The 27,580-nt window shown below is 38.9% G+C and overlaps 3 protein-coding genes across 5 annotated transcripts; 1 reads left to right on the forward strand and 2 right to left on the reverse strand.

Annotated features, from left to right (window-relative positions):
* The first annotated feature begins 253 nt into the window (after window positions 1–253).
* LOC131303886 (phytyl ester synthase 2, chloroplastic-like) lies at window positions 254–12,308 on the forward strand. The gene is made up of 14 exons (XM_058330949.1): window positions 254–722; window positions 1,113–1,164; window positions 1,359–1,414; window positions 1,820–1,978; window positions 2,092–2,196; window positions 3,403–3,512; window positions 3,878–3,999; window positions 4,751–4,859; window positions 4,994–5,124; window positions 5,529–5,892; window positions 6,381–6,494; window positions 7,363–7,448; window positions 10,085–10,194; window positions 11,273–12,308. Exons 1-14 carry the CDS (start codon window positions 326–328, stop codon window positions 11,461–11,463), a joined length of 2,106 nt encoding a protein of 701 aa, XP_058186932.1. The 5' UTR covers window positions 254–325; the 3' UTR covers window positions 11,464–12,308.
* A 1,404-nt stretch (window positions 12,309–13,712) lies between these two features.
* Window positions 13,713–20,164, reverse strand: LOC131303885 (uncharacterized). 3 transcript variants are annotated; one of them, XM_058330947.1, is made up of 6 exons: window positions 19,911–20,164; window positions 17,360–19,060; window positions 16,988–17,236; window positions 16,481–16,561; window positions 14,286–14,843; window positions 13,713–13,910 (listed from the first exon to the last, which is right to left on the reverse strand). In XM_058330947.1, exons 2-6 carry the CDS (start codon window positions 18,632–18,634, stop codon window positions 13,854–13,856), a joined length of 2,220 nt encoding a protein of 739 aa, XP_058186930.1. In that variant the 5' UTR covers window positions 18,635–19,060; window positions 19,911–20,164; the 3' UTR covers window positions 13,713–13,853. The 3 variants fall into 3 exon arrangements, with proteins under 3 accessions (XP_058186930.1, XP_058186929.1, XP_058186931.1); XM_058330946.1 differs by having other exon boundaries at window positions 19,769–20,128; XM_058330948.1 differs by lacking the exon at window positions 16,481–16,561 and having other exon boundaries at window positions 19,769–20,129.
* Window positions 20,165–21,750: 1,586 nt separating this feature from the next.
* LOC131303889 (probable inactive shikimate kinase like 1, chloroplastic) lies at window positions 21,751–25,095 on the reverse strand. Its single transcript, XM_058330952.1, has 10 exons — window positions 24,753–25,095; window positions 23,997–24,043; window positions 23,700–23,754; window positions 23,450–23,522; window positions 23,283–23,370; window positions 22,949–23,031; window positions 22,686–22,812; window positions 22,353–22,431; window positions 22,204–22,268; window positions 21,751–22,086 (listed from the first exon to the last, which is right to left on the reverse strand). Exons 1-10 carry the CDS (start codon window positions 25,018–25,020, stop codon window positions 22,018–22,020), a joined length of 954 nt encoding a protein of 317 aa, XP_058186935.1. The 5' UTR covers window positions 25,021–25,095; the 3' UTR covers window positions 21,751–22,017.
* Window positions 25,096–27,580: the final 2,485 nt, after the last annotated feature.

Here is a 27,580-nt window from a genome sequence, read left to right on the forward strand (position 1 = left end):
TATATATATATATATATATATAGAAAAGAGTTTCTACTTACTCCCATTCATCGGGTCTGGTCTATGATTCTCTCAACTTGTCTTAATATTATACAGATATTTTCATATCTTTTTTTTGATCCTCGATATTTTCATATCTTTCAGCCCACAAAAGAACAAAAAAAAAATGTCAGATTACTTCATGTGGGAGGATATTCTGTTCATTTAATTTAATTAACCCCACACTGTATTATTCTTGTTTTATAAATTTACGACGACGACGACTGAGTAAAATGTTACCAACAAGACCGAGGAGGAGGAGGAGGAGGAGGAGGAGAGTACCTTTATGGCGGCCACCGGAGCGGGAGTTTTGACGGCCGCCTCCTGCTTCTCGCCGCTCCGCCACCGCCGCCGCATTCATGCTCAATTGCAGCCGAAAGTTTCTGTTACGGCTCGAGAGTCAGTTCCGGCTACCGTACTACAAAGTTCAACCACGACTAATGGTGGCTCCCACAACGGGAGGTTAGAGAAGAGGTCTGAAGCCACGCGGATGGGTCAAAAGCACGACTCGGTGGCCAAATCGGAGGGTGAGTCGTCGTCGTCGTCGCCGTTTGGTTTGAAGGATTACTATGAGCAGTCGATTGGTATGATGAGATCCAACGACGGTGGACCGCCTCGTTGGTTTTCACCGTTGGAGTGCGGTGCTCCATCTAGCGACTCTCCTCTCTTGCTCTTTTTGCCCGGTTAGAACTCCACTCTCTCGAGAACAAGTTATTTCTTGAAAGTTGAAATAAGAGCCCTTTGGTGAGATTGGTGAGAAACGAAAAGAGTCAATGGAAAATTTTCATTTTTGTATTTTCGCTCCATTTCTTACTTTAAAAAAATACTCAATTCAAATGAGTGATAGGATTTCTTTTTCGTGGTAAAGGTGCTGGTACTTGGAGCTGTGCTAGTGAATAATTATAAAGCGAGTTGAGAATAGCATTAGTGATAAGTATGTGAAACCTTACTTTGCACGTTTAATTTTTGCTAGTGGTCACTTTTCTTTTCATTTTTTTTTTTTTTTTTTAAGCTTGCCATAAGATGAAATTCAGTGCTTAACTGCTTTATGGTGTTTAAACGGATTTGACCAGGGTTTGATGGCGTGGGACTTGGACTTATGTTGCATCATCAAAGACTTGGAGAGTACTAACTTTTCCATCTCTGCTAATTTTGTATTTCCTTCATTACTATAGCCAACATGCATAAGCATGTTTATGTCTGTTCAAACAAATGAGAAAATGGATTTCGAAAAAAAAAACCTCCAGAATATGGTATCAAACTCTATTTGAAATTTATATCCTCGTTCTATCTAACGACCTTTTTTTCCCTAAATGAAGGATTTTTTATTTGTGGTGCCTGCACATCCCCATCACGGATCGGACACCATTTACAGGTCTCTCTCTTTCTTCCTCTCTCACTTCATACTTGTATGTAGACTGTACAATGTTTATACCCTGGGTTTTGCCCTGGTTTACGATGTTCATTTTAAACCTCTCAGTGGAGCCTAGAGTGAACTGTAGGAAAAATAAAAGAATTTGGTACGGAATGTCCAAGCGACCAACTTCCATAATTTCTTTTAGTCTTATGAAAGAAATGACAACTCCCATAACAAATGATTATCCTTCTTTTGATTTTTTTACTTTTGATGCTGCAATTCTAAAAATTAGAAGTCCTGGGGCATCTAAATGCACCTGTGATTATCTTTTGAAGATTGAACCCATGCTGAAAATCTTAGTACCAATATAAAATATCGGGTGACAATGTGCTAATTATGTGATTTCTACTTCATACGGTTCAGAACTGGTGAAGCTGATTGAGAGAACAGTTAGGTCAGAGAATCACCGTTCACCTGGCAGACCCATATACCTTGTTGGAGAGTCTCTTGGAGGATGCCTTGCCCTAGCTGTTGCTGCCCGGAACCCTGATATTGATCTTATGTTAATTTTGGCTAACCCAGGTGAGAAGTTTGTTTCTTGCAGATCATTATGTTAAAAGGAGCTCTGACATTCACTCAACTCTCATTAATGTCTGAGCTTTGGTCATCCTCTTGGATAATATTTTGTTTTGCAGCCACATGTTTCAGCAATTCACAGCTGCAACCCATACTACCTTTCCTGGAAATAATGCCCGAGCAGCTCCATTTTGGCATGCCTTATTTGCTGAGTTTATTGACAGGTTTGCTTTTCTTGCGTCATAAAATCTCTATTCAACTTCGGTAATCGCTAATTCAGTTCCAATAAAACTGCCTAACTTGCAAGCCTAGTATTGTGCGGAGGAACCTACATGTGAAAAAAGAACCTTTCATACGGAGAAAGCCTTCCCAAGGCTTGCTGCCTATGCCAGATGCTCCTTTCTTTGGAACTACTAGTTGGTCTTGCCTATGAAAATAGAATAGTAAAACAAGGTTCCTGGAGACCACAATCAATAATTCAATTCATTTTCAATTAGGTCTTGCTCTAGCTTCTTTAGGGGTTAGGGGTTATAACTTTCTTGGTAGCTCACTTATCAAAATAAATAAATAAATTTCTTGGTAGCTCAACACATGTACTCTTTACCTGCTTATGCATAGGAATAGAGGTTTGGTTACTAGGAACACAACGGCGTAGTTAAATTCACCATGTTTGAGTCCAATGCAAGTTCTTTCTTACTCTTCTTATTTGTACAGTAGGAGTACAACATGCCAAGCTGAAGGTTTGTTTTTCCCATAAGCAATTTTGCATGTCTATAGGGCACTTTCTGTGTGGTACCCAACTTGAATGTGGTTGGTTTAAGAAGTGGACCAGGTAGTTTTATATTGTTGTTCTAGCCAACAATAGTGGTCATGACAATTAGTGATTGGAGTTGGTTACCACTTGGCACTGCAATTAGGCACCCAAGAACTTTCCAACTAGCAACTGCAGACAACTCCAAAACTAAATCGCTTTGACTATTGTCGAATTATACTGTTACCCTTTTTTACTCCACATTCTTTTAGCACTCAAGAAATGGCACAATGGCATGGCCATATCAATTATTTATTGACCTAGCTAAGCTGAACCTTTTGTTCCTCTGCCTTGGCTTTTTTAAGCACTATTTTCATTGGCATTCTTAAGAAGTACATAATCGCGACATGCACCGGGTAAACAGGCATACCAAACCAGCTTGCTCCCTGAAGTTCTGAACCATCAATACTTGGAATTGCAGATAGCGTTTTCTTAAGGTTGATTTCGAAGTAAATAAGTGTTTTTTGTGATGGAAATAGGTATTGGGAAGTGATTTTAATGCATTGCATTTCCCCTTCAAAGTAGAAATCTATTTAATGCGGTCAACATAAGCATGTCTTGTTAGATATGAGATATGCGAGATATTTTTCTCCAAGGAAACTGAAATTTCAACTTGTAGGAGCACCTTTGAGGATGGTGACGGCTACAGTGGAGAAAGGGCTTCTTCCTCTGCCACAAACAGTTGGAGAGCTATCCAAGGCTATTATAAATTTGTCTTCTTACCTTTCTGTAAGATTTTCTTTTGCATGTGAATGAAAAAAAATTATTGCTGATAAATTTTCTTCTTGTTAAAGGATCAGAAGAGAGTTTTGTTTCATTGTCAAACAAAGGACACATATTCTCCATACCTACTCTGATGGCCTTTTGATTTTTATACATGAAAAAGATGTCCCCTCTCTCAAATTTGTTTAGACTTTACTGCTTGTTACCAACATGGATGCTATGCCCTCTTTTACATTAATGTAAGAATTCAATAAGTAAGAATTGCATAGTGTTCCGTCATAAGTGATACTTTTTTACTTCATATTGGGTCTTGAAATTCAATTATCATGTGGTGCCAAGTTTTGTAAAAGAGATGACTATTAAGGTCACAGGTTCTGGCTGAAGTTTTACCTGGAGATACACTTCTCTGGAAGCTGCAGATGCTCAGATCAGCTTCAGCATATGCAAATTCACGTCTACATGCTGTCAAATCCCGGACCCTAATACTTTCCAGGTCTTCATTTCTAACTGTTGTACTCAAATGATTAAGGGAAAGTTAACATTGCTCTCTCCATTCTAAAGCTATTAGCCTGTTATTCACTTTGAAGGCTAAACCTTTAAGGAAAAGTCAATACCACATATAGACCTCCTGTTTATATTCTAGTTTTCCATTTTTGATCTTGTCTATGTCGAGTAATAGATTATGGTGTGAGAAGAATATGGAGGTGAATTTAGTAATTGCTACTCATACGCCTTTTCTTTGTTCCTGGGAAGCAACAAGGAGTAATGATATGAGTGCGATGAATCAATACAAGGCACACACATGGCCAATACAACTATAGTTCAACTTATGATTGTGGACCACTGTGTTGAGATATTCTTAATATGAAATAGCAAGAGTGCCGGGGCAGAGGAAGTACTACACTTATTTTGGAGAAGATAATAACGCAACATCCTGGTTTTGTGATTTTGATCAAGAATCACACAAGCAAAAATTAGTCTGGACATATATGTTACGTGAATAGTAGCTGTAATGGCTTTTCTGATCAATTGTATCTTCCTTTGGAGTGAATAATACTAGCTTCTTTGTCAGAATACACTTATATCGCATGGCATTCTTGATGTTATGTTGATATTGAGGTCTCTCCTTTTCCTCTGAAACTCAGAGAAGTTTCCATACGAACTTCCTGCATTGCATTAAAATGTTTATTGATTAACATATCCATGTTTGGTACTCTTATCTGTGAATTGGTTTTGCTTTATAGTGGGAAGGATCAGCTACTACCAAGTCGAGAGGAAGGGGAAAGACTTCGTCGTATTTTGCCAAAATGTGAGATTCGTAAGTTCAGTGACAGCAATCATGCCATACTCTCGGTAAATCTCTCTCTCTCTCTCTCTCTCTCTCTCTCTCTCTCTCTCTCTCTCTCTCTCTCTCTCTCTCTCTCTCTCTCTCTCTCTCTCTCAACTTTTGCTGATGTAACTATGATGGTTCCCCACATACCTAACAGGAAGATGGTGTTGATCTGGTAACTATCATAAAGGGTTCTAGTTTCTATCGTCGTGCAAAGGTCCTTGACTATGCCTCTGATTACTTTCCACCAAGCCCTTCTGAGTTCAAGAAAATCTATGAATCGTGCAGGTATGTTAGTCTGAAGCAACCTCATAACTATAACATAGTGTTTTGGAATGAAAATGACCAAATTGTGGCATTTTAACTTGTCTATCAGTGGCTTTCAACTACAGATACATGGGAATAAGACATGTTATTTTCAGTGCAGTCTTATCAAAGTTAGAGATATGTGTTTCATGGAACCAACACATCATAATTATAATTACCACCACACCACCGCCTATATAGATTTAAGGCGGTGTACGTATTAAGCTTGCTTTTATGGATGTTTTCCATAAGCAGGTGCTGATTATCTACTTGGCAGTTACCCAAACATTTTCTTTTCTTTTCTTTTTTGTCGTGTTTATATAGTTAATTGCGTATGAACATTAACTGTCACTTAGTATTGCTTCACACTTTTTTTGAATTCCTAGATGGATTGAGGTTGCTACTGCTCCTGTGATGCTGTCAACCTTAGAGAATGGGAACATTGTGAAGGGCCTTGCCGGGATTCCTTCCAAGGGACCGGTCTTATTTGTTGGCTATCACATGTTGTTAGGTTTAGAAGTAATTTCATTGGTATCCCGTTTCTGGGCTGAAAGAAACATTCTTGTGCGAGGGATAGCACACCCGATGTTGTTTGAGGGTTCAAATACTACAGTTGATGTATCAGCATATGACACGTTAAGAGTTATGGGGGCAGTTCCCGTATCAGGAAGTAACTTCTATAAACTTCTTTCTTTGAATTCCCATGTGCTGCTTTATCCAGGAGGCGTGCGTGAGGCTCTTCATCGGAAGGTAAGAGTTTAGTGGGCGCAGCATGCCTTGATCAACATGTTACCTGTTTTGGATGTTTCCTTCCATTGTTCTTCATATTTCCATTTTAGCAAGTGCAGAATTAGACTTTTAAATGAATGTGATGCCATCAAGATGGTAAATGGTTCCTCCCTACTTGCATCATAAATAAGTTTTTCACTTTGAAAACAAAAGGTAATGAAGTGGATGATAGCATCATTTTTCTAGTTACAGGGACATATCGGACTGTGGTATGATAAAGTTTGATTAATCACATCTTTCCCTTCATTTCATTATATTTTTTCTTTTCTCTGTAGTTATTTAACCCATCTGGAAAAATATTTACCAAATCTGGTGTAATATAAATGCAAATATTTTCTACTCTGCAGTAGTGTAATTAACTTGCTTACTCATAGACATGTGGTACATTGCTGTGTCTAGATGTATGTTCTAAACTCCTACTATTATGCTTAGCTCTTCATACTTTCCAGGGTGAGGAATACAAGTTGTTCTGGCCAGAACGGTCTGAGTTTGTCAGAATGGCAGCAAGATTTGGAGCAACAATTATACCTTTTGGTGCTGTTGGAGAAGATGATTTGGCTCAGGTAAGCCTGAAACTTAACTTATCGAATTTTAGTCTTTGTTACAGCTTTTTGTTTTATATACGCCAACAGTACGTCCTTTTGGATTTTATATTCTTATTGAGCTGGTTAATTTGACTCAATTTTCTAGATGCCATGGGTTGTCTCCAATCGTTGATCTATCTAATTCTTGGAGTCCTTTGTCACCGGTACCTGGTTAAATGTCCCATACTCCTTGGTATTGAACTTTTATTTACTAGGGTAAATGTTGGCTTCATGTAAAATGAGGCATTCATTGTGGACATTTATCTCATTTTAAAGGAACTGTGTTCTATTGCATAAGTAACATAAGTGGCCAAGTGGGGACTCTCATCCATAGTTACTTGTTTGTTGGGTTCATGTCCAGTCCAGCTATACTATTGGACCCATTACCACCAAGTGGTTAGTTCAGTGTGTCAGTACTTGGAGTTCCTCACACATTGCTTGTATTCAAGTATCCATAGCCACTTAGTGGGGCTAACATACTTGTAAGTCTTCACATACGCTGTAGCGATCATAGCACGCGGTGGGAACTTAGCTTTGGCCCCGACATGGGTGCGGTGGGTTCCCTGCAAATGGCTATGTGGTCCAAGGGCAATACTCTCTGGCGGATATGTGGAGTCGCCTATTGAAGTACCAAATAAACAAATACGTACTGGACCCATTAAAATGCCTTACGTAGAATTGATGTGTCCTGATGGGGCTGCTTCAGGCATTTGAAAAGTCAATCACGTGAGCTGAAAGGAATTTTGTGATAAATAATTAGTTATGTATTCATCTTCCTGCTCTTAGATTTTAGAACTCTAAATAATTCTTTGATAAACAAGTGGTTACGTTCTTCTTCTTCAATTAGGTTATCTTTGATTATGAGGACCAAATGAAGATTCCTTTTTTGAAGGATGAACTTGAGAAAATGAGAGAAGGGATTGTCACATTGAGGTATTTAAGCTTTTGTTCTTGGTTTCATTGACCTTCATAAGATGATCTGGTTTTCTTACAGTACTCGGGTTCAGAGTTTCACACTTCCCCCTCGTTTCACTTATTTTTGTTTATGCTTTATTAATTCTTGAAATAGCATCCAAGATTACAGGTCTCCTAGTAAAACACGAGTATCAATATTTTTCTTGAGCCATTCTGGGAAAGTAGCTGTTATATTACTGTATTGACTGATAAAAGGAAATGAAAAAAGGATCAATTAAACAAAAATTGATTAGATCTCATTTTGTAGAACTGACTCTTGTTGAAAACTTTAAGCAGTTAAGATGAAACACTGGCGCTAACTGGTACTCAGTAAGTTACAAAAAATAAAAATAATTGGTACTCAGAACACTGGATTCATGTTTCTTGGAGTGTGGAATATTAGGGGGGTCAGTAGACCCGCAGAAGCAAAATGAAGTGAGGAAATTGATTCTAGAGCACAAACTTTCTTTTGTCGCGTTAATTGGAAAATCAAGGAAGTGAATAAAGACAGAGTTTTGAGAGCTATTGCCCCAGGATGGCATGCTAGTTAGCTGACACATAATGGGAGACCTAAATGCTTTTGATTGTTAATTGGGACTGAATCGGAAATGGTGGAAAAGTTACTGGACTTGAATTTAAGTTACAATTTAGTTGGGAAAGAAATTAGTTGGTAACTATGAAATTTAGCTGGAGAAGGATATTCCAAAGCCAAGTTTCCAGAACTTTATTGTTTTGAAAGGACAAGGCAGCCTAGGGACAACATATATCGTGGTTATGTTCATCAGTAATCTTTTTCGTGTTTAGTTACATCAAGCATTCTGTGTCAATTCCATAGTAATATGAAGCCCTTTGGAAGTGACAATCCCAATGTGAGAAGGATTGTCACGTTGAGGTATTTTAAGGTAGAATCCCGTATAAGTTCTCCGCATCCGCTTCCCAAAACTTTACCGAAGGTAACGTTTTTTTGCGCTGGCTTAGCTTTTTCAAAATGAAGTGATGATGCAGTCAAAAAGTTGTATGTAGAGCAGATACTTCAGGTCAAAAGACTCAATGCCGCAATGTGTACTAGATATGGCATTAGAGATCAAAACAGGCAGTGAGAAAACCTGGCTGAGGAAAGTAGAGCACTTTGGTGTTGTATAACCAGGTTGGGTTTGAATATCTGTACACCTCAAAATGTTTTTCCATTTTTTCCTTCTTTTACCTAAAAAGTATAGTATGGGAAGAACAAGATACTAAGACCTTCTGTTAGATCCTAGAGTCCTAAACAATCGGATTTGTTGTTTATTCCTTGATTGTCCATTCTGAGTATCCTAGATAAGCATCCTACCGTGGACACGAGCCTTCACATGTTTCAAGGTGATCTGGAATGGTTCAGAAGGTGTTGTGGTTCCAAACAAGGTTTGAGAAAGCAAAACATGACCAAAGGACAATTGAGCAAGCAAAGAAAACATGTTGGAATGTTCAGCCATTTTCTTGCTCTTGCAGGCTTGTTCACTGAACAAGCTTCGATATCCTGCCTGAATATTTAAGCTGTAGTCTCTCAATCCTTACCCTGTGTGAAATCCTGTATTTTTTTAATTGTCCCATTTGTTTGGGCCTTGAGGCTCGGTGGTTTGGAGTTTAGATAGTTGTTTGGGGATTAGATTACCATTAGCATTTAGTATTAAGGAGACTACTTTGGGGAAATTATGAGAAGAGGGGGGGTTGGGGGGGGTTGGGGGGGGTTCCATTGTGTTTCTTTTTGGAGACTTGTAATTCACAGGACAATTACTTTGGTTGTTGTTTTGGGGGTTTACAAGTTAGGGTTGTCACAGAAGGAGCTTCCTTATTCTCTCCTATGGTGTGTGAACAGCCTCAGATCATCCTAGAGGGAGAATCCTCGTTCTCTTTTTCTTTTTTTGAGATTGGCTTGATCTATGAGTGCTTGAGGGTTATTGAAGATCTCCAAGGGTGATTTTGTCTTCTATCATCTAAGTTGGAGACCTTTCGTGTGAGTTCTGGATGTGATTGTTGTGGTTGAGGTTTCGAGGCGAAGTAGGTCAAGCCCTTGGTGGAGTCCGCATGCCTTCAAGGATGGGTTGTGGTGCGCGTCGATTTGGCCAGAAAGGCTCAAGTCCATGCATGTGGATTCATTTCGGGTTGTAAAATCTCCTGTAGCTGATGCCATTGCTTTTGACCCCGTGGGTGGTTTTCCTCATCAGATATTGCTTGTCAATCTCTTGCATGCTGCTTGATTTACTTCAAGTAGTTATGATGAATCTAGTTGAACTTGTTTGAAGTAGGTTAGTCTAGCTACAAGTGGTTTAAACTTAATAGTGAAATTGAATTGTGAATTAATTTCCTGGTGATTGTCACTTCTAACTTATCAATTTCATAGCAGCAAATCAATCCTTTGAGACAAGGGTTGTTCACATTCCATTAACAAAAAGAGTCTGCAAAACCGATGTTTGAGCAAATCTCTTCAGCATTCCAGTCAATACTTCCTAACTACGCAAAATTGCGTCTTCTTCATTTTGTATGATAACAGTTTTGGTTTTAGTTAAATCTTCTATATCTCATGTTCCTTTTTATTGCCCGTGTACCTTAATGTCATTGTTCTCTTGTGATTACAGGACTACCGTTGATGGAGAGATTGGAAACCAAGATCCACACCTTCCACTACTGCTGCCTAAACTTCCCGGACGTTTTTATTACTTGTTCGGAAGACCAATAGAAACAGAAGGTATGGTACTTAACCAAAAATGTCCATGTGCATACATACCTGAAAGATCAAATGAAATGTTTTTATAGGAGACCATTCTTCAAACCCATGTGTCCACTTTAGGATATGCAAAGAAGAATTCATGTTTCCACAAAAAAATGGAAGATTATAGATCAAGCAGTTGGTTTGTTTTCAATTACCCAGGATTCAATTAATAATCATGCCGGGTTTAAACCATGCATTCTCTGTGACAAGCCAAGTATTTTTCAATTGCTAAAATCACGAACGTTATTTAAAATCTGGCAATGTAGGCCTCCCTTAAGTCTTTCTTCTTTTGGTTGGTATTGTCGGATAGTTAGATATTCATTGTTGAACCCATTTCCTAATAGACGATGGTGACCTAACAGGTATATCTCTTGCAGATATAGGTGCTTCATAACTGTTGTGTGGGGTAAGATAGTTCCTAACTATTCAACATTGCCTCTAGTTTATCGTGCTGGAGCAGATATCAGTCTGGCCTATATGGATATTCACCAATCTGTCTTGTGCTCAATTACCAACATTGACCTGTTCTGTCCTAGGATTAGTAAATTCGAAATGCAACAAGGCTTTGATTATGTATTGCTTGTTTGATGATCTGACCAAAACAAACTAATAGAAGTGCTATACTTCTTCTCCCATAAAAATAGTTAGCAATGCAAAGTCTGTTGTTTTTTGTCCTTCAGGAATGAAATTTCAACCTTTCCCCATTTAATTTGGAAGCTGAATTCCGTGCTTTTTCTTTCTTCTCTCCTCCATTATATGCCTGTTGTTACTAGTCCCGCCAACACATTGCTGCATATCAGTCCAAAAGTTTGCATGTGTGAGATACTTCATCAATACATGTTTTGCAAATTTTACTGTATGCAGCAGGTACGAATTTGAGTGATGCTGATTTTTAAAACTTGACAAATAAGGATTTGTAGCTGCTTGACTATTACATTCCATTGGATGCTTAAACCATCTATATCCACATATGTTTTCTGTATATTTTAGTGCATTTTCTTCGTTGGGTTTGTATCTCATTTGATCTTAATGCAATAATCGTTTTATGGTGAAGGGAGGAAGCTGGAATTAAGGGACAGAGAGAGAACACAGGAAATGTATGTGGAAGTCAAGTCTGAGGTTGAAAGATGCATGGCTTACCTGAAGGAGAAAAGAGAAAATGATCCATACAGGAATATCTTGCCTCGGTTAATTTATCAGGCGACACATGGATTTGATTGTGAAGTCCCATCCTTTGAACTTTAATCGGTTACCCCCATGGAAGGTTAGCTTCATGCTTTGTTTGGTAAATAGAAATGTATTCTTCAGGGGGAAACAAATCATGGGGTACGATATGGCTTACCGCACGAATGCCCCAACTTGTAAGCTTTTATGTACCGTGCTCGGCTCGCAGATGGCTATCCTCAATCCTCAAGAGTTCTGTTTATGCTGCTTGTGAATTAGTCGAATCTTCTCAGGGAAGCCAATTTATGCAGTAGGAACTATGGCAGCCCATTCCATTCATTAGACATTAGCACAAGTGTTAAACTGCTTGTTTCAGCTCCTCTTATTTGACTGTCCCTAGTTTTCCTCTTGTTTCTCCCCACTATCCAGATTGACCTTAGACATCAGGCTTCGATGGTGATTTTTGAAAAATTGTTATCTGCATTCTGCAGATTATAAGTATACTTGGGAACAGTTTTAAGATAAGAGTGGCATTGCTTCAATCATTATTCAATTGGATGTTCAGACCATTTACATCTAGCTAATTTTTTTTTGTATTTTTCTCCTTGGATTGATAAATTCCCTTAAGTGTTAAACACCACCTCATTTGAGAAGGGAGGAAACTGTTTTTTTTTTTTTTTTTTGAAAAGGTCATTCATTCAAGCCCATCGGGCAAAAGATTTCAGAACAAATACAGGAGAGAACCAAAGCAACCTAAACGTCGATCTCAAGTACCTACTGCCGAAGCAGGCCCCGCGATAACGCCGGTACATAAGAACCAATCTTGGTCTAGATAACAGAGGATCAAAAGAGATTCACAGCTCAAACTCGTAAACAATAAAGCATCGCTGAAATCAAAAGGCAAAACAACAACAAATCAACTAAAATCTAGCAGGAATCCTGGGCAAAAAGCCAAGAGTCACCGGTCTGATCAGGAAGAGAAAACAAGCACCACCAGGCCACGGTGACCTAAGACCTGCTTCTTCCAGCCGAAGTTGTTGCGCAGCCCACACAAACACCACTGAACCACCACCAACCCCAACAACACCACCACCGAAATCCACCAGCCCAAAAAACAGACAACCGGACACGCAAAGACCACCACCACCGAACCATTCCTCAATAGGCGCCGGGTTATTTGCCCACCACCATCACCCACCAGATTTGGATCAATCAGACTGGTACAGAACCGGACGGGAGAAACCCGCCGGTAGAAGAGAAAAAGGAAAAACAGAAGACAAAGTGTGTGTATTATTAGTCAAGTATGGGGTTCGAGAGGCACATTACGTTTTGGAAGGAGAAAAGAGAAATTGGCTTATGCCATGATGTGATTCAACAAAAAGTAAGTTAATTTCTGATAATCTTTTTTTTTTCACCCCAAAAAGTTAGTTACTTCACCACAAGCCATTTCATCGAACTAAAGTAACATCCACAGTAGTCACATATTTTTCCGTCGGTTTTCCACACAGCCTCTGAGTCGGAGATGGTGATTTGTCATTAACTTGTCGTGTAGAATGAAGTATGAACTCAACTACCCTAAATTTACTGCGATAATAGTGTATTTGTGTCGATTTTTGAAGTTAACATAGATTAAGTAGGGACTCATACTACAATGGCGTTTTTTTTTTTTTGCCAAAGGTTAGGAGATATTCCATTGCTAGAAAAGAACAAATACATCAGGGTAGTTGTTCATCCCCCAAGGGAAGATGACAACCCCATGGGGGTTGGTTCCACTCCCTCCCACCGCATTCTTGGCCACACAATGAGCCACCAAATTGCCACTCCTCACAAAACTCACCTCCAACTCGCCAAAACAATGCATAAAATAATTATAACGTCCGAAATCAAAACACCCTCACTCAAATTAACATCCATTCCTTGTTGCATCATTAAGATAACCCGCTGACAATCACCTTTAATCTGGACCCTTTGCAACCCAAGCTCATGAGCAAAAATCAGTCCTTCCCTGGCTGCCATAGCCTCCACCATCGACGGCTCCACTGCCATGCTCAAATGTATGGCTCTTGCTGCTCTAAAAACCCCGTCCAAGCCCCGAATTACAACGCCCAAGCCCCCACATTTGTTGTGCAAATCCAGGCCCCCATCAAAATTAACTTTCATCCATCCTTGACGAGGCTTCTTCCATCTCTCAATTGAACCTGTGGCTGCCCCATTCGAACTCGTTCCAGAAGTCTCCACTTTTTCATTGGCGTTTATTTGGGGCAAATATGTAATAACATATGAAATGAAAGAGATGAAACATGATTTGGCCTAATTATCAGTACTGCCACTAGAAGATCAAACGAATGACATAATATAAATTACTCCCAAATTATTGGTGATTGACGAAAAGTTTTTACAGGTTACAATCATAAAAGAACCATGAACAAGTTACAAGTATATGTACACTGCAAGTTACAAGTGTCAAACTTTCAGCTGCTGATGTCAAAGTACTTTGGATCTTCCGGGAAATGGTATTCCACACTCAGCTGCGATGAATCAGCAAAACGCCTCATTAGTCTATGCAAACAAGCTCAGATACTGGTATTAGGTTCGTAAGAGTTACCTATTGGTTTCTTCATCAATACACTGATCCTATCCCCACCCCCACACACACACACACAAAAAAAAACTTCCATTTGCCACACTAATTCTTAGTTTTAGCATAACGTAAAATCAACACTTCTCTCTTAACTCACTCTCTAGCTTGGGTGCCAACAAGGCCATGCAACAAACATAAATAAATTTGCAGAATTTCAAACATATGCTATACAATTTGTATCGACACCACAAAGAATCAACAGAACTGAGAATCATGTCTAAGAGTAGTATTAAGACCGATGTGTAAAATTGAGACATCATACCTTTCCCTCATCAGCATCAGAATGGCGTTGGGGGAAGACCACCCTCAAATTGTCATATAAATAAAATCTGCGTTCCCTTTCAGCATCTGAGTAATTCTTTTCTGGCACATATAGAGGATCCAATTTGCAACTCTGGACTGATCTCGAAGTTTTCTTAGGAAAGGGGCATTGGAAACGGAGATGAAGAGCATAACGAAGAACCCCAGCACTCGCAGCACTCTCGTTGACCTTTGGACAAGCATGTACTGACTTCTTCTCTTCGACGTCTTGGCCTAACTCGGCACACCTGAAATCTTTGTTGCCAGTTCTCTCGCATTTATTCTGAACTGTTAGGGTAGGGGAACCTATATTTCCCAAATGATATCCATCGTTTGAAAGATTTTCCATATCGTCAATCGGATTAGAGCCCTCCATTTCTTTGATACCTTGATCAGTAGAACTTCTTTCTGAGGTAGTCATCTTACCAACAGAATTGATGTTTACATTTTTCTGCCCCTCACTGAACTGTGGAGAAGCTGGTCCAGAAGCGGCTAGGGTGACCTTTTGACGCAAGAATGTCTACTTCAATTTAAGCAAAGGTGAAAATAATTACCAGCTGAATTCAAGTCAATAGTCATATTACTAGGAGTACTCAAAAGTTAAAACAAAAGTGGATTACGAAAGCAGCAGTACATGCAGTAACGTGTATCCATGTGAAGGATATCACAGTTTAAAAGATCATGCAGTGTCTTTTAATCTTTTTCTGTTATCCAGACTATTTCTTTCTTCCGATGTGTTCTCTCCATTTTACTCCCATCTCCCAAGATTAAGTCAGTGTCATCCCGATCAGCTTCAAAACCAAAATGGCAAATAGTCCCATCAGGAACCTATTTCCTTTCTCCCCTTCTCCAAGAGGGTTGCAAGGGTGGACTTAATTAATACTACCAACCCAAATCATAGTCAGGTAGTAGCACAGTAAGGGTCTCGAGGAGCCCATGCACAGGCAAGGTCCTAGGCACCTACTTCTTTTAGTCCAACCTCCTACCTTACTACCCAATGAAATCCTAGTTAAGGCACAACAAGAAAAGGATTGCTTTCAGTGAATATTACTACGCTAGAACTAGAGTAGCATATATGTGTATCAGAAGAGGAAAACAAGTGATTCCAGGCTGTTGTTTGACTTTGTTTTTCATTTGCCTGAGATGGAAGTTGAGGAGGCAAGGTCAATCACTGAGACTGGCTGTGAGAAGCATAATTCCCAATCAAAGACCACGTGACCATTTCAAGGGACTTCCCCCACCAGATATTGTGTTTTATTATTTTCCACCATCTTGGCTAGATGATTTATGATCTTCCATTCCACCATACAACATTAATCATCTTTTGAAATATCTTTTTGCCGCATCTAGGTAAGTTGATACCTTGAATTTAACTATCGAGTCTAAACTCTTGTGCTCAAAGTTAAGATCATTAACCATTCATAGTTTGTGCATGAATCTCAACCGTGCCCTAAGTTTCCACACTGCCTCAACTCTCTAAGTTAGTCTGTGGATCATCACTTGTCAGTCATTCCTGACCTTTCAATTATCTTGATGAACATTTTCACCTCACCCGCTTAACCTAATTTCTTGAGTGGCCAAACAACTAAACGAGAACGTCCAAACTGAACTTGAAGAACAACAGCTAACATGTACTGCCCCAAGATCTTCCTCATTCAACATATAAATTGATTCGCATATGGTCAAACAATTCAACATAAGACTACATCAGCAACATCAATCTAGCCTTAAGAGTAGACATTCCCTCATGTCTCCCATACACAAGTAGCAGATTCTCTAATAACTGAGAAAAAGAGACAGAAAAATGCACCCGACTCTTCATCATGTGCACTTCATCCAAGGTTAGCAATTGAGAGGAATTCGTGTTAGAGAATACAGTAGACTCTGACCAATGACATTTTGCCCAGTGCCAGTCATGCTCAAGCATTGTGAGGTAGCAGCAGGGAAGACTACTTACAGCTCTAGTCTTTGCCATGTTAGTAAAAAGTGTGTTCATATCAATTTTTCCAAGAACAGCCATAAATTTGTAGAGTAACAAGGGACTGGGGAGACTAAATAGCACAACTTTCACATAAAGTATAAAACTGGAAAAGAAAAGCCTGCATGATTCATGCTACTTCAAAATTGCATACACGCATTGTTTATTGTAAGACTTACCTTGGAACCAGCGGGCATGTCACTCAGATCATAGTTACAAAAGAAGGTGTGCAGAGGTGTTTTTTCCGGGTTGCTTAGAACCTGGGTAAATGAAGCCACAGTGAGAGCCAAGTCCTTGAACACAAATACGCAAGTGTTTTGATTAAAATATGGTATGGTGCGGTATAACCTCATGATACTTCTGACACATAGGCATCTAATGGTACTTCTATGGACATACAAAAACATACGAAGGTTTTTTTCATCAGCAACTAAAGAAGCACTTCAACGAAATAAATTAGTCCCCATAATAGTTTCTCCATGCATAACCGAATGTCATATATAAGGGTACCCAAGTGGATATATTTTAGGCACTCAAATAATGAAAATTCGAAAAGCAGGTATACGTGCACTCTACTAGCCCATACGAAGACTAAGGCAACATATGATGTCTATAACAACTGTAAAGCAAAAAGAATTTCTGTATAGACACTGAAAACTGAATGGAGGAGGGAGAAAAACGATAACCAGCTGTATACGCCCTTTCATAGGAATACGAAGACGAGTTGTAGCAATTTGCGAATCCTCATTACTAAGGCCTCTTTTAAAATTTTGGCCACTGTAGTCATGTGATGCAATTCTGCTGAGATCTATAGATGCATAGTACAGTAAGTAGTTATCTCCATCAACACTGGTTACTGCAAAAGGAAGTTTCTGTGATCTTGGCGAGAAGCTACCTCCAGTAATGCTTAGTACAGCTAGAAAACCATCAATTCTCTGTTGAATAAAGATCCCAAGATAAGTATTTGCTAGTAACATAGAACACATCAGCAACAAATTTGTAATGTATGCTAATCGGCAAGCATCAAAGTTTAGGAAGGATATGGAAGTAAGTATAACCTGACTGAGTTTTCCAGATGACAATCGACCAGATAGCAGAGATTCCTCAAATGAACCCACCAATGACCTCCTAACAGCAAGAGCCCTCAAACTTCTACCCACATGAATGCAGTGGGGTTTGGCTTCATGAGTTGAAGCCCAACTTTTTCCACTGTCACTTTCCAGGGAAGATAAGTGCAACTGTTTGCGCAAATGACTAATTTCTTCAAATGATTTGCTTGCCCTCCAAAATTTGTCCTCTTCAGGGGCATAGATAATGCCTGAGATGTTTGTGCCAAGTAACTGTTCCACATTTTTAAAGGTTAAAGAATCACCTACATATTTACTGCCACAGCTACATTGTCCAGCAGTTTTCAGAGTTTCAGAGGATTTTGGACCAAGAGGTGACAAACAGAAGGGGGATGGGATACCCTTTTCTGGGAATATTGACATCTCTGCTGTTCGGATTCTTACCTTGCTTGATTCTCTTAAAGGATTTAACCCAGATGATGAAAAACAAGTATGAGGTAGTACCTCTTTTTCCCCCAGTAAAGGGCCATCAATGGAAAAAAATGAGCCCATTCTACTGTAATTATGTAATATATCCTCCCTTTCTGACCAATTTGAGGCAGACCAGGTTGGTGTCGTGAGATGGTTTCTATTTCCCATGTTTGCTTTCTTATAATCTTGCATCATAGAAACACTATAACCATTAGGGGATTTTGCATGAGAGTCACGGCAGCCAATATCTAGAGGATCACCATTGAATTGGTCTGCATGAACCATACCACACAATGGAGACAACAATTGCTTCCTCACTAGCAACCCACTGGAGTCACTTTCATCGACTACCATATCCACCACAGAAGAATGGTGAACACCATCAGTTGAAACCTTATCCAATCGATCAAAGAAATAATCCTTCTTCCCACACTCAAAACCCACAATCCTTGAAGCAGGACTGTGAATATTTTGACCAGTTTTAGATGTAAACAAACCAAGTTCGTCATATGAACCAATCTTCCATCCATGAACATTGGATGTTGCATCTATGGTTCCTTTACACTTGACGGACTCCTCTGGAATCTTTGATTGCTCCAAGGAGGTTTTCTTCATAAAATCATCTAAAGAATAGCACGAGGGATCTCCAACCGGTCGGCTTATACTTCCCAGATGCATCCCATCCAAATCACAAGTGCTCACACCAGCAAAATGAGGCGGGCTGGACATCAACGTACTCGAAGACCCTGCAGCCTCCTCAGCAGTTTCACTTAAAGAAAATTGTGGCAAGCCCATCTCTAAGTTTTGCAGGACCAGATAGGCAACTAACTTACGAAAAGACCCACACAAGTATCTTTGGTAGCATTCTACGAGTACACTGCTCTGCTAAGTTTTTTGCCACATCAACCTACCATAGTTGCAAACTTTCTTCACGTACGAAACCCAAGTTACGCCACTCCTACCAGCTACTCAATGAATGCAGAAAGACTTCAGCTAACAGTTCAATGAAAAGTAATTCCCAAATCCAAGGAGTTAGAGCTATGTATCTATGTAATCCATCAACCTTTCAGCTACTACCTCTCGCATAGAAGAATACAGTGACAAACCCAAGCACATACTAAAACCCCGAAAATGGCAGATAGGGCAAACCTTCTGACCTCCATACCGGCAAGTAATGAAGCATATAAAATTCATGGTTGCAAACAAAATCAAATTATTGACCTGAAATTAGATTGAAAACAAAAAATGAGCTACTCCATTTCGTGGCAGTACTTCTAATATAATGCAACTAATTTGAGAGTGTAAGTACTTGCACTTTCATTTTCCTACGACTGAACTGATTAAACCAGAGAATGAATCAATTGGACTTTACATCACTTACAACATGCACCATACCATAAATTTCTCAAATCAGATGGTATACTTGCTTCTCAATTTTTGACGTAAATACAAACACAAAGAACTGAAAAACCAAAACAAAGACAAAAAAAAAACACAACTTTTACAAAGGAAAGATTAAATACCAGAACCCACCACAAACAATGATGAGTGACTTTACTCATTTTAGCCGTTCGATCACAATGTCAATCTAAAGTGCAAACACTCTAATATTTCGAGATACAAAGCAAACAAACTACCTCATAACTTAAAACAAGCTCCAATCAACTAAAATTGATCTAAAATCTCAATCATAATAAAGAATGGGCATTTTGAACAGCAAACCAGAACGATTCTTCAGGTCGATCACTTTAACAAGAAGAATACGGCAAAAGGGTAACTTGTACGGCACACATTCACAAACAAGTACCCTTTCCTCTTTCGGAAAACATTAAAAAAAAGAATAATAAACAATCAAGAGAATAACACCAAACAGTTGAAATCAAAGCACAGCAAAAACAGAAGCTTTTGTGATTTAGACACCAGACGCACCACACGAAAACAGAGGTTGCGATTGGGAAACAAGAATTCATGTTCGGCGATGATCTTCTTCCATGAAAATGTACAATCAGTCAATCTTCAAATATATACATACATATATAGATGCAGATATGCAGGTTTTGTGTTTCCTAACTGATTATATTTCCAGATCAATTCTGAAAACCAGAAAATTAATTGATGGGAGTGAAATTGAGAGAGATTTTTCTTCGTCCTGGGAAATGGAGGTTGTTGCGTTGTCTTTGCGGTTCGCCAGAAGCCGCCCTTCTCTATCCTCTCCTCTCATCTCTCTCTCTCTCTCTCTATGTATATATTTCCGGAGAGAAACTCGTCCACGCTCGGCCATGAAAAGCTTTTTTACAGCATCAATCAAATCAATCGCGATTGTTTAAATGTATTCTGAATAGCACGAATGTTAATAAAAATTGAGCGCTGCTATTCGCAGCCCTCTATTTACTCTCATAGCCCGTTAAAAATTTTCAATTATACTCGACAGTTAGTTATCGAAATTGAGATATATTTTCAGTGTCCAATTACCGAAATATAATATTTTTTTCAACAGATGTTTACCGAAAATGCATGTTCGGCAGTTGTTTACCGAAAGTTGAACATATTTTCGACATGTAGTTACTGAAATATAATCTTGTTTTCAACAGCAATTTACCGAAATGTTATCTATGATTTTCAACAATCATTTACCGAAATTTAGTGGGCTACGGGAGTAAATAGAGGGCTGCGAATAGCGGCGCCCTAAAAATTTTCTAAGAAAAATCTGAACCCTACAAAATATTTTTGAACAATTACAATTAATGCCGTAAACAACTATTTACAGTTGAGTCCGTGGAAAAAAAAAATCTCATATTTCCGTCCACCTGTCTTTGTTTATTGTGTTTTTCTTTTTTCCCTTGGCCGACCATAATTAACTGCCTCTCACCTCTTTTCTAATCTCATCAAGTCCATGAGACCGACTAAATTCATTGTGTACCGAACAAAGTGCTACCGCCAAAGATCGAAATACACAAAACACCATGTGCTCTCGTGTATTTTAATAGTGATTCAGTTGAGAAAAATGTTACTCCTATTAGAATTTCAATAGGAGAAAAAGAGAAAAAATACTTGGACGACACGACTCCACGAAGGGAAGAAATATTGAAACAAATAAAAACCTCTAAAAGGACCAGGGCCACGAGGAAGACACGGACCACCTAACAAAGAAAAGCAAGGGTCCCTATCTTTAGTTACTTCTCAAGCCGGCCATCCTAGTTTTACCAATCGGCCTTCCTTTATTTATAGACTTTGGAGGCTGTAAGGCTTTCTCTCTGCAAACTAGTAGTAGTACAAACTAACCCAAGAAAACTTGTGACCCGCAAGTTGTGACGTTCTTTACTATTGAAATACTGATTTTTTTGCCATATCCACAACTCCATAAAGAAACAGTTTTTCTGTATGGTCGTCTCCCCCTCTTTTACTCAAATTTAAGAAAAAGCTTCATTTAATATGAAGTGCTTCGATGGATAAACCTAAATGCAAACTCAAATTTTTAGTAAAAGTTTCATTAATTGCACAGTTAAAAATTGTGAAAATCAAAAGAAGCCTTCGAAGATTGAATCTCCCTCGATCTGGTAAAATTTTTGGAGGAAAACTCAATCTGGTGGAAGGTTTGAGTAAAGGAAAAGCACGAGTTTAGGAGTTTTACAACCTCTACGGTATGGGTGGCTGCAAAAAACTACAAGCATCCCGGGATGCTTAAACATTGCTGTGAATAGTCGTCGATGAGAACCATGTGGCACCCACTGTGATTATGCAATTCACCCAAGTGCTTATTGCTTAATACGAGGACATTTGAAGGAACTACAATCCTATACGATAAACCAAAACTACTATCCTATAATCACCTCCACCTTTGGTTTTCCTGTTTCATGTTATAGATTAATAGTAGTACAATTATTTTGGTACACAAATTAATAAACACAGCCTTTCGAAGTAACCCACCACTAGAATCCCATGTAATTTGATCAGCACTCCTTTTTGGGTTCTCATTGTCGTTGGCAAGAAGAACTGATTGTACCTTAGCATCCAATTAATTACCAAGGACACAGAAAAGCAATGGAACATAGCTAATGTCTCATGCGAACAAATACTCCTGGGTTTCATAATTCAGTTGGCTCACATTAAGGGTACAAAATTTGTCTTCCCTTCATCTAGTCTCTTCTGATTAAATCGAGTTCTAGTCTATTCCAATGCTAAAATGGCCTAGCAGCCTCCTCCTTCATCTTCCTTACTCTTGTTGATTTCTCAAGCTCCTTCAGAATCTGCAATTATATTAAGATGAGGGATAATCCCAAACTACGTTTACCATTCCTTTATGACTCTGATTGGTGTCATAGAACATGCATAATGTGTGTGTGTGGTATGCTATGTCTCTTCACCTGCAAAGACATGTCTTCTTTGGTTACTGCAGCCAAGTCATCATAACCTAACTGGGTAGCCACCTCTGCAAAAGACAAAGAAGCTGTTACAAACTGGGGAAGGAATACAATCCAACATCCTGAGAATCAGAAGAAGTCATTAGTAATACTGAGGAGTGAAACAGCCACATCTGCTTCAGCATATCCATCTTTATTCTCTTCATACAACACAGTAAGCTGATTCAACACCTGTACAACACAATTTAGTTAAGATCTCTATCAATCAGGAGCACTCAACAATGTTGAATGCAGTATTTGGAATGAAGCTGGAATGGTATGGTCATTCCCTAGGAAAGCCGGTTCAAACTTTTGGTTCACTGAAAATTTTGGTGAATGGCATTTCCTTGGGAAGGCTAAGGAAAGACCATCCATTCCTTCCCATAATGAGTAAACTAACCAAACATTAGGAAAGATTATTTGAAGTTTGAGTGGGGAAAATTGACCTCAGAATAAGATCCAGAACTAGTTATTTCTGAAGAAGAAAACTGGCTCTCATGTTCTATAACATCCCTGGCTACCATGTCTAGAGGAACATCAATCCATACAGTAATCCCATATTTCAATAATGCCCTGGAATTTTAATCAACAGATCAGGTTTTGAACACCAAGAATATCTCTTTTTGATCATGGCAGAACAGGCTAGTGCTGCAGACCAAGATTAGTAGGACAAGAGGAAAAAAAACAAAAAGGAAATCCCAAGACATACAGATTAGTGATACTCTGAACTGCACCATTTCCTGCACAAACAACAAGGCGACCCATGGCTGATAGCTGCTTCAATACTTCAGTCTGATATAATAGCACTCTCCAATTAACCAGCTTATCTGGATCTGATTAGCTAAAGAAGCTTTCCTACTTGATTTTACTGAATTTCTTCTGTTTTGTGTAAACGTTTTGGGCCTTTTGGGCAAGCTTCAATAGCAAGATTGTTACTTGTTCATTCCTTGCAACACCACTTTTCATGGAACATACTTGAAGAAACCAACCAACAAACTCAACCACATAAAGCGACATAACAAATAGAAGTCAACAAAACTCACCTCCGATTCACGAAATCCTTCCTCATCCCTCTCTCTAAAAGATTTGCCAACAGATTCGCTGCCAGCTGCTTCCTCAACCACATCATCACTGCATGCAGAGTAGATAAATAATTAACTGAGCTAGCTGAAAGTGCTTCGCTTGACTTTGCAAGAAGTTTTGATGGTACCTGTCAAAGTAGTAGTACCCCAGTACCTCGGCCAGAAGTTCCCCCACACCAGCTTTCATTGTACTGTGTATCCCTTACAGTTACAAGAATCATCATATCATAAATGTAAGTTCCCACCCTATCTTTATGGTAAGTACACATCTAGAAATAAAAATCGGGTGAAAGGACAAGGTTTCATCAATAAATTCATCTTAGGGAAGAAGAAGGGGAGAGACAAAACAAAAAAAGGTCGAGGGTAACTATTGCTTACCAACAAGAAATATTGAAGCTCCTTTTAGTTCATGAACTACATCTACTGCCTTCTTCTGAATTAAAACTGAACAGTTAAAAATCAGCTCTTTAAACCATAAACCATATGAAACCATGTTTCACTTCCTATTTAATTTGACAAAATCAAATATGAATAATCAAAACCAGCATAAGTTTTCACTTTTCAGTTCCATAGTCAATGAAAAAGAAATAAACCTCAGTAAAGATACTGATGTTTCTTTTCGGCTTAATTTTCACAAACAAGTAACATTCAGATTATGGGGGATTAAGATGTCACCATGACTGGAAAAGCAGGATCTTTGGCCGCATCCTTCGTCACAAAACCTTTCAAAGAACATAATAAAACTTCAACAGGAAGCAGATAGAGTTGTAAGGAACAATAACTGAAAATGCTTAGAAATTGAACTGAGATTAGCTACCACCCTATTGGACTACACCCAACACAAGTTCATACTGAAGGACTTTAACCTACATCGCTCACCTCAACCAAGGATACTCCACCTAATGCCAATTGGTTTTAGGTTGCAACTCTCTGAGAAATCAAACAAATACAATGCTTACATGAAATTAAATATTCACAGCCCCTTTGGTTTGAAGGATTTGATAGGAAAAGAAAAGAAATGACTAGAGTTTCTTGCAATATCACTCATTTGTATTGAGTAATTTGGTGAGAAATGGATGGAAAACGCACAAAAAATTAAATTTTTTACTGGCCCCTTCCCCTTTCTCACAAAATCCCTCAAAATGGTGAGATTTGGCTAGAAAGGACTTTCATTTCTTATCCCGCCCTTTCTCACAATCCGAAAGGCTGTCAATCAAATACACCAAGTAAATTTTTGGGAAGTCAAGACTAGAATTTGAAAACAAAACAAGAAAGATTAACATAGAATTAGACGATAATTAATCAATTATCTCATAAAAATACACGTATATCGGTGCTTCCGAAGCGTTACTGTGCGTATGAGTACGCGAGCGTATTTTGTATCTAGGTAGCGTATTAATGAAAAGCTACTATTGAAGGGAACTGACTAACCCGAAAAGTCGTCGTCTGGGAGTGAGTAGGGGGTGGTGGTTGTGAGGGTTTTGAAAGAGGAAACAAGGGGACGGAGATTGTTGAGGAGGGGTAGAGAGACAAGTGAAGTTGGAAGAGATTTGTGAAATCGGCGATGGTGATAACAAGTGATGGAAGAGGAGAAGTGGCGGAGACTGGGAATGAAATGGAGAAATGGCGGTGACGACGGTGGTGGTTGGTGGAGGAATCGGGTTCTGAGGTCGCTGCAACTTGGCTGGATTATCTCCATTATCTGCTGCTGCTAAAGTTTTGTGACTCTGGCTGGCTGGGCTTCAGCTGGGCGTTTAAGGGGGGGAAGCCACTTGGAGTAATTAATGATTGTTTTTTTCTTTGGTAAAAGAAAAGGGCCAATAATCACACCCCATTTTATGTAGAGATATTTCCTTTTTAATCTTTTAAATGGAATAAAAAAGTTTTTTTTTTTATCCGAGAATAAAAAAGCTTGTTTTCAATATTTGCAAGATAAAAACAAGAAATGGGTAAATTTCTATCAAAATACTCCACTATAAAATAGAAAAGAAAACTCGAATCTTCTTTCAGTTTGCTCTCTTAAGTTTTGGTTCAATTTATCCCAATTTTTTTGGTCTTAGGTTGTTCTGGTTCTTTTAGTTGTTTGAGCAGATATTTCGGTTCTCTTTTTTCTCTGTGGTGTTTTGGTTGACCCATTGTCTTCCTTTGGATTTGGTTCTCAAGTGACGTACGCTTGTGTGCTCGTGATTCGTTAAATCTTTGTAATCTTCTTCAAAAATTTATAAAATATTTTTTGCTGATAAAAAAATATAGGAAACTAAAATAAGTTAATACGAATATCAGTTTGTGTTAGAAAATTTGTACAAATAACTTTACTTTGGACAAATTCTTTTATATTTCTTACCCGTTAATAGTCACTTCTAAATGTTTTGGTATCCTTTACTTTTCCTGTTTCCCTCCCTCAAAACAAAAGACCAAAACAGAGCCAAATTGAAAATGGCTCCACAACTTCCCTTTCTGGGAAAACTTGTTTTGGCCAGCCTAACGTGGTCTGGTGCATTTTTCCGAACCTCTAATTTTATTTTTCGCATGATCCCTTTCATTTCGAAAAACCACAATCATGATTGACAAACTCCAGAGTAGAACACTGCAACATAAAAAGCACCTATGCTATGGGTGTAGAGACTCGTAAATTTTTTTTATTTAATTCTAATGTTAATAATTGAGGAAAAAAAGGGTGGAAATGATGTGAATGTGGTGGTTAAATGTGCAAAGGTTGGAAAGATGTGGGTGTTGGTGTAATAAAGTGCAAGTGTGTATATGTGTGTGTAGCAAGGAAAATATTTCTCACTTTCCCCTCTCCCGTTCTCTCTCTCCCTCTCTCTCTCTCTCTGTCGGCTCTCTCCATTTCTCTCCCTCTCACTCACAAATTTCACCTCCAACCTCAAAACCCATGAAGATTGACCTTCATTCCACCCTCCGTACGTGATCTTGAGCTTGTATTCAGTGATATTTAGCTTGGAGAGGAGTATTCAGTTGATTTTAAGGTTCCGGAGACTAGGGCTCGTTCAAATCGCTTGAGTTTCGCCTTCTGACTTGAGGTAGGGAATTCTACCTCTCTTTATATGTTATTTGAGTGTTTCTATACCTTGTTCGGATTTGTATTGGTTGTTGTTGAGTTTGAACGAAATTTCTGCTATTGTTGTGAGAATCGTCTTGTTTTCCATATTCCTACCGGTAGGCTTGTCCTTCTTACCGGTAGAACATTGTTGCTTTGCCAGAAATTCAGATTCCTATAGATAGAAACTTTTCACCTACCGGTAGGACAAGTGAGAAATTCTTCTACAACCAGCTCAAACGTACAACAGCAGCTCAAAAGCTGTTCAATGAGCTGCTCAACATATTCAACTCCTACCGGTAGGAACTCTTCCCCTATCGGTAGGTCAACCTCAAAAGCTGTTCAACGCATTCAACTTCTACCGGTAGGAACTTCCCACCTATCGGTAGGTCCAGTGCAGAATTAGGTCCAGTGCAGAATTATCTTGTCCGAATGTTGGCCTTTCTGTTTCGAATGTTGGCCTTTCTGTTTCCAGTTTCTACCGATAGGACGCATTCAACTTCTACCAGTAGGAACTTTCCACCTACCGGTAGGTCCAATGCAGAATTATCTTGTCCGAATATTGGCCTTTCTGTTTCGAATGTTGGCCTTTCTGTTTCCAGTTTCTACCGATAGGACGCATTCAACTTCTACCAGTAAGAACTTTCCACCTACAGGTAGGTCCAGTGCAGAATTATCTTGTTCCAATGTTAGCCTTTCTGTTTCCAGTGTCTACCAGTAGAACTTGTTCACCTACCGGTAGGAGATTGAGATGCTACAGTGTCTTTCAGCTGCTTTTCTATATCTTTCAAATTACATTTTGAAGTTTCTCATCGACTCTAATGGGCTTGTTTTCACATTCTTTCAAGTGTTCTAAAGAGTATCATTTATTTCACTCTTAGAGTGGTATCTAATGGACTGGAGTGAACTTGTCGTGTTAAGAAATGAGAAATGGACGATATTACACATTGAAATACGAGCGATACACCTGAACATGTCTAGGAATTCGATGAGTAGTGTTGCAATTCGGTTTTTTTCGACTCGTAGGATTCTTTAGATTCCTTTAGCATATGTTTTACGGACTCCAAGTATAGAAACTAGAAGACCGGGCATCGCAGAGTCTAGTCGTGAGTTGATATGTGGTATGTGAAGGTACGGGGGAGTACTTAGAGGCACGGTGAGGACGTGTGGTGTTGTGGTATGCTTAAAGGGAAGAGCGTGT

This window comes from Rhododendron vialii, chromosome 10a, assembly GCF_030253575.1.
Source record: "Rhododendron vialii isolate Sample 1 chromosome 10a, ASM3025357v1".
NCBI classification, from domain to species: Eukaryota; Viridiplantae; Streptophyta; class Magnoliopsida; order Ericales; family Ericaceae; genus Rhododendron; species Rhododendron vialii.

Excerpts from the sequence above, each read along its gene's own strand:
- LOC131303886 (XM_058330949.1), top strand. The coding sequence starts at position 326 with ATGGCGGCCACCGGAGCGGGAGTTTTGACGGCCGCCTCCTGCTTCTCG. Across the intron at positions 2,197-3,402 it reads TTTGCTGAGTTTATTGACAG|GAGCACCTTTGAGGATGGTG; the intron begins GTTTGCTTTTCT and ends TTCAACTTGTAG. Across the intron at positions 3,513-3,877 it reads ATTTGTCTTCTTACCTTTCT|GTTCTGGCTGAAGTTTTACC; the intron begins GTAAGATTTTCT and ends TTAAGGTCACAG.
- LOC131303885 (XM_058330947.1), bottom strand. The coding sequence starts at position 18,634 with ATGGGCTTGCCACAATTTTCTTTAAGTGAAACTGCTGAGGAGGCTGCA. Across the intron at positions 16,562-16,987 it reads TGAAAGGGCGTATACAGCTG|GTTCTAAGCAACCCGGAAAA; the intron begins GTTATCGTTTTT and ends TCATTTACCCAG. Across the intron at positions 13,911-14,285 it reads CTGATGCTGATGAGGGAAAG|CTGAGTGTGGAATACCATTT; the intron begins GTATGATGTCTC and ends GATTCATCGCAG.
- LOC131303889 (XM_058330952.1), bottom strand. The coding sequence starts at position 25,020 with ATGGAGATAATCCAGCCAAGTTGCAGCGACCTCAGAACCCGATTCCTC. Across the intron at positions 23,032-23,282 it reads AAGGATTTCGTGAATCGGAG|ACTGAAGTATTGAAGCAGCT; the intron begins GTGAGTTTTGTT and ends CTATTATATCAG. Across the intron at positions 22,813-22,948 it reads GTTCAGAGTATCACTAATCT|GGCATTATTGAAATATGGGA; the intron begins GTATGTCTTGGG and ends TTAAAATTCCAG.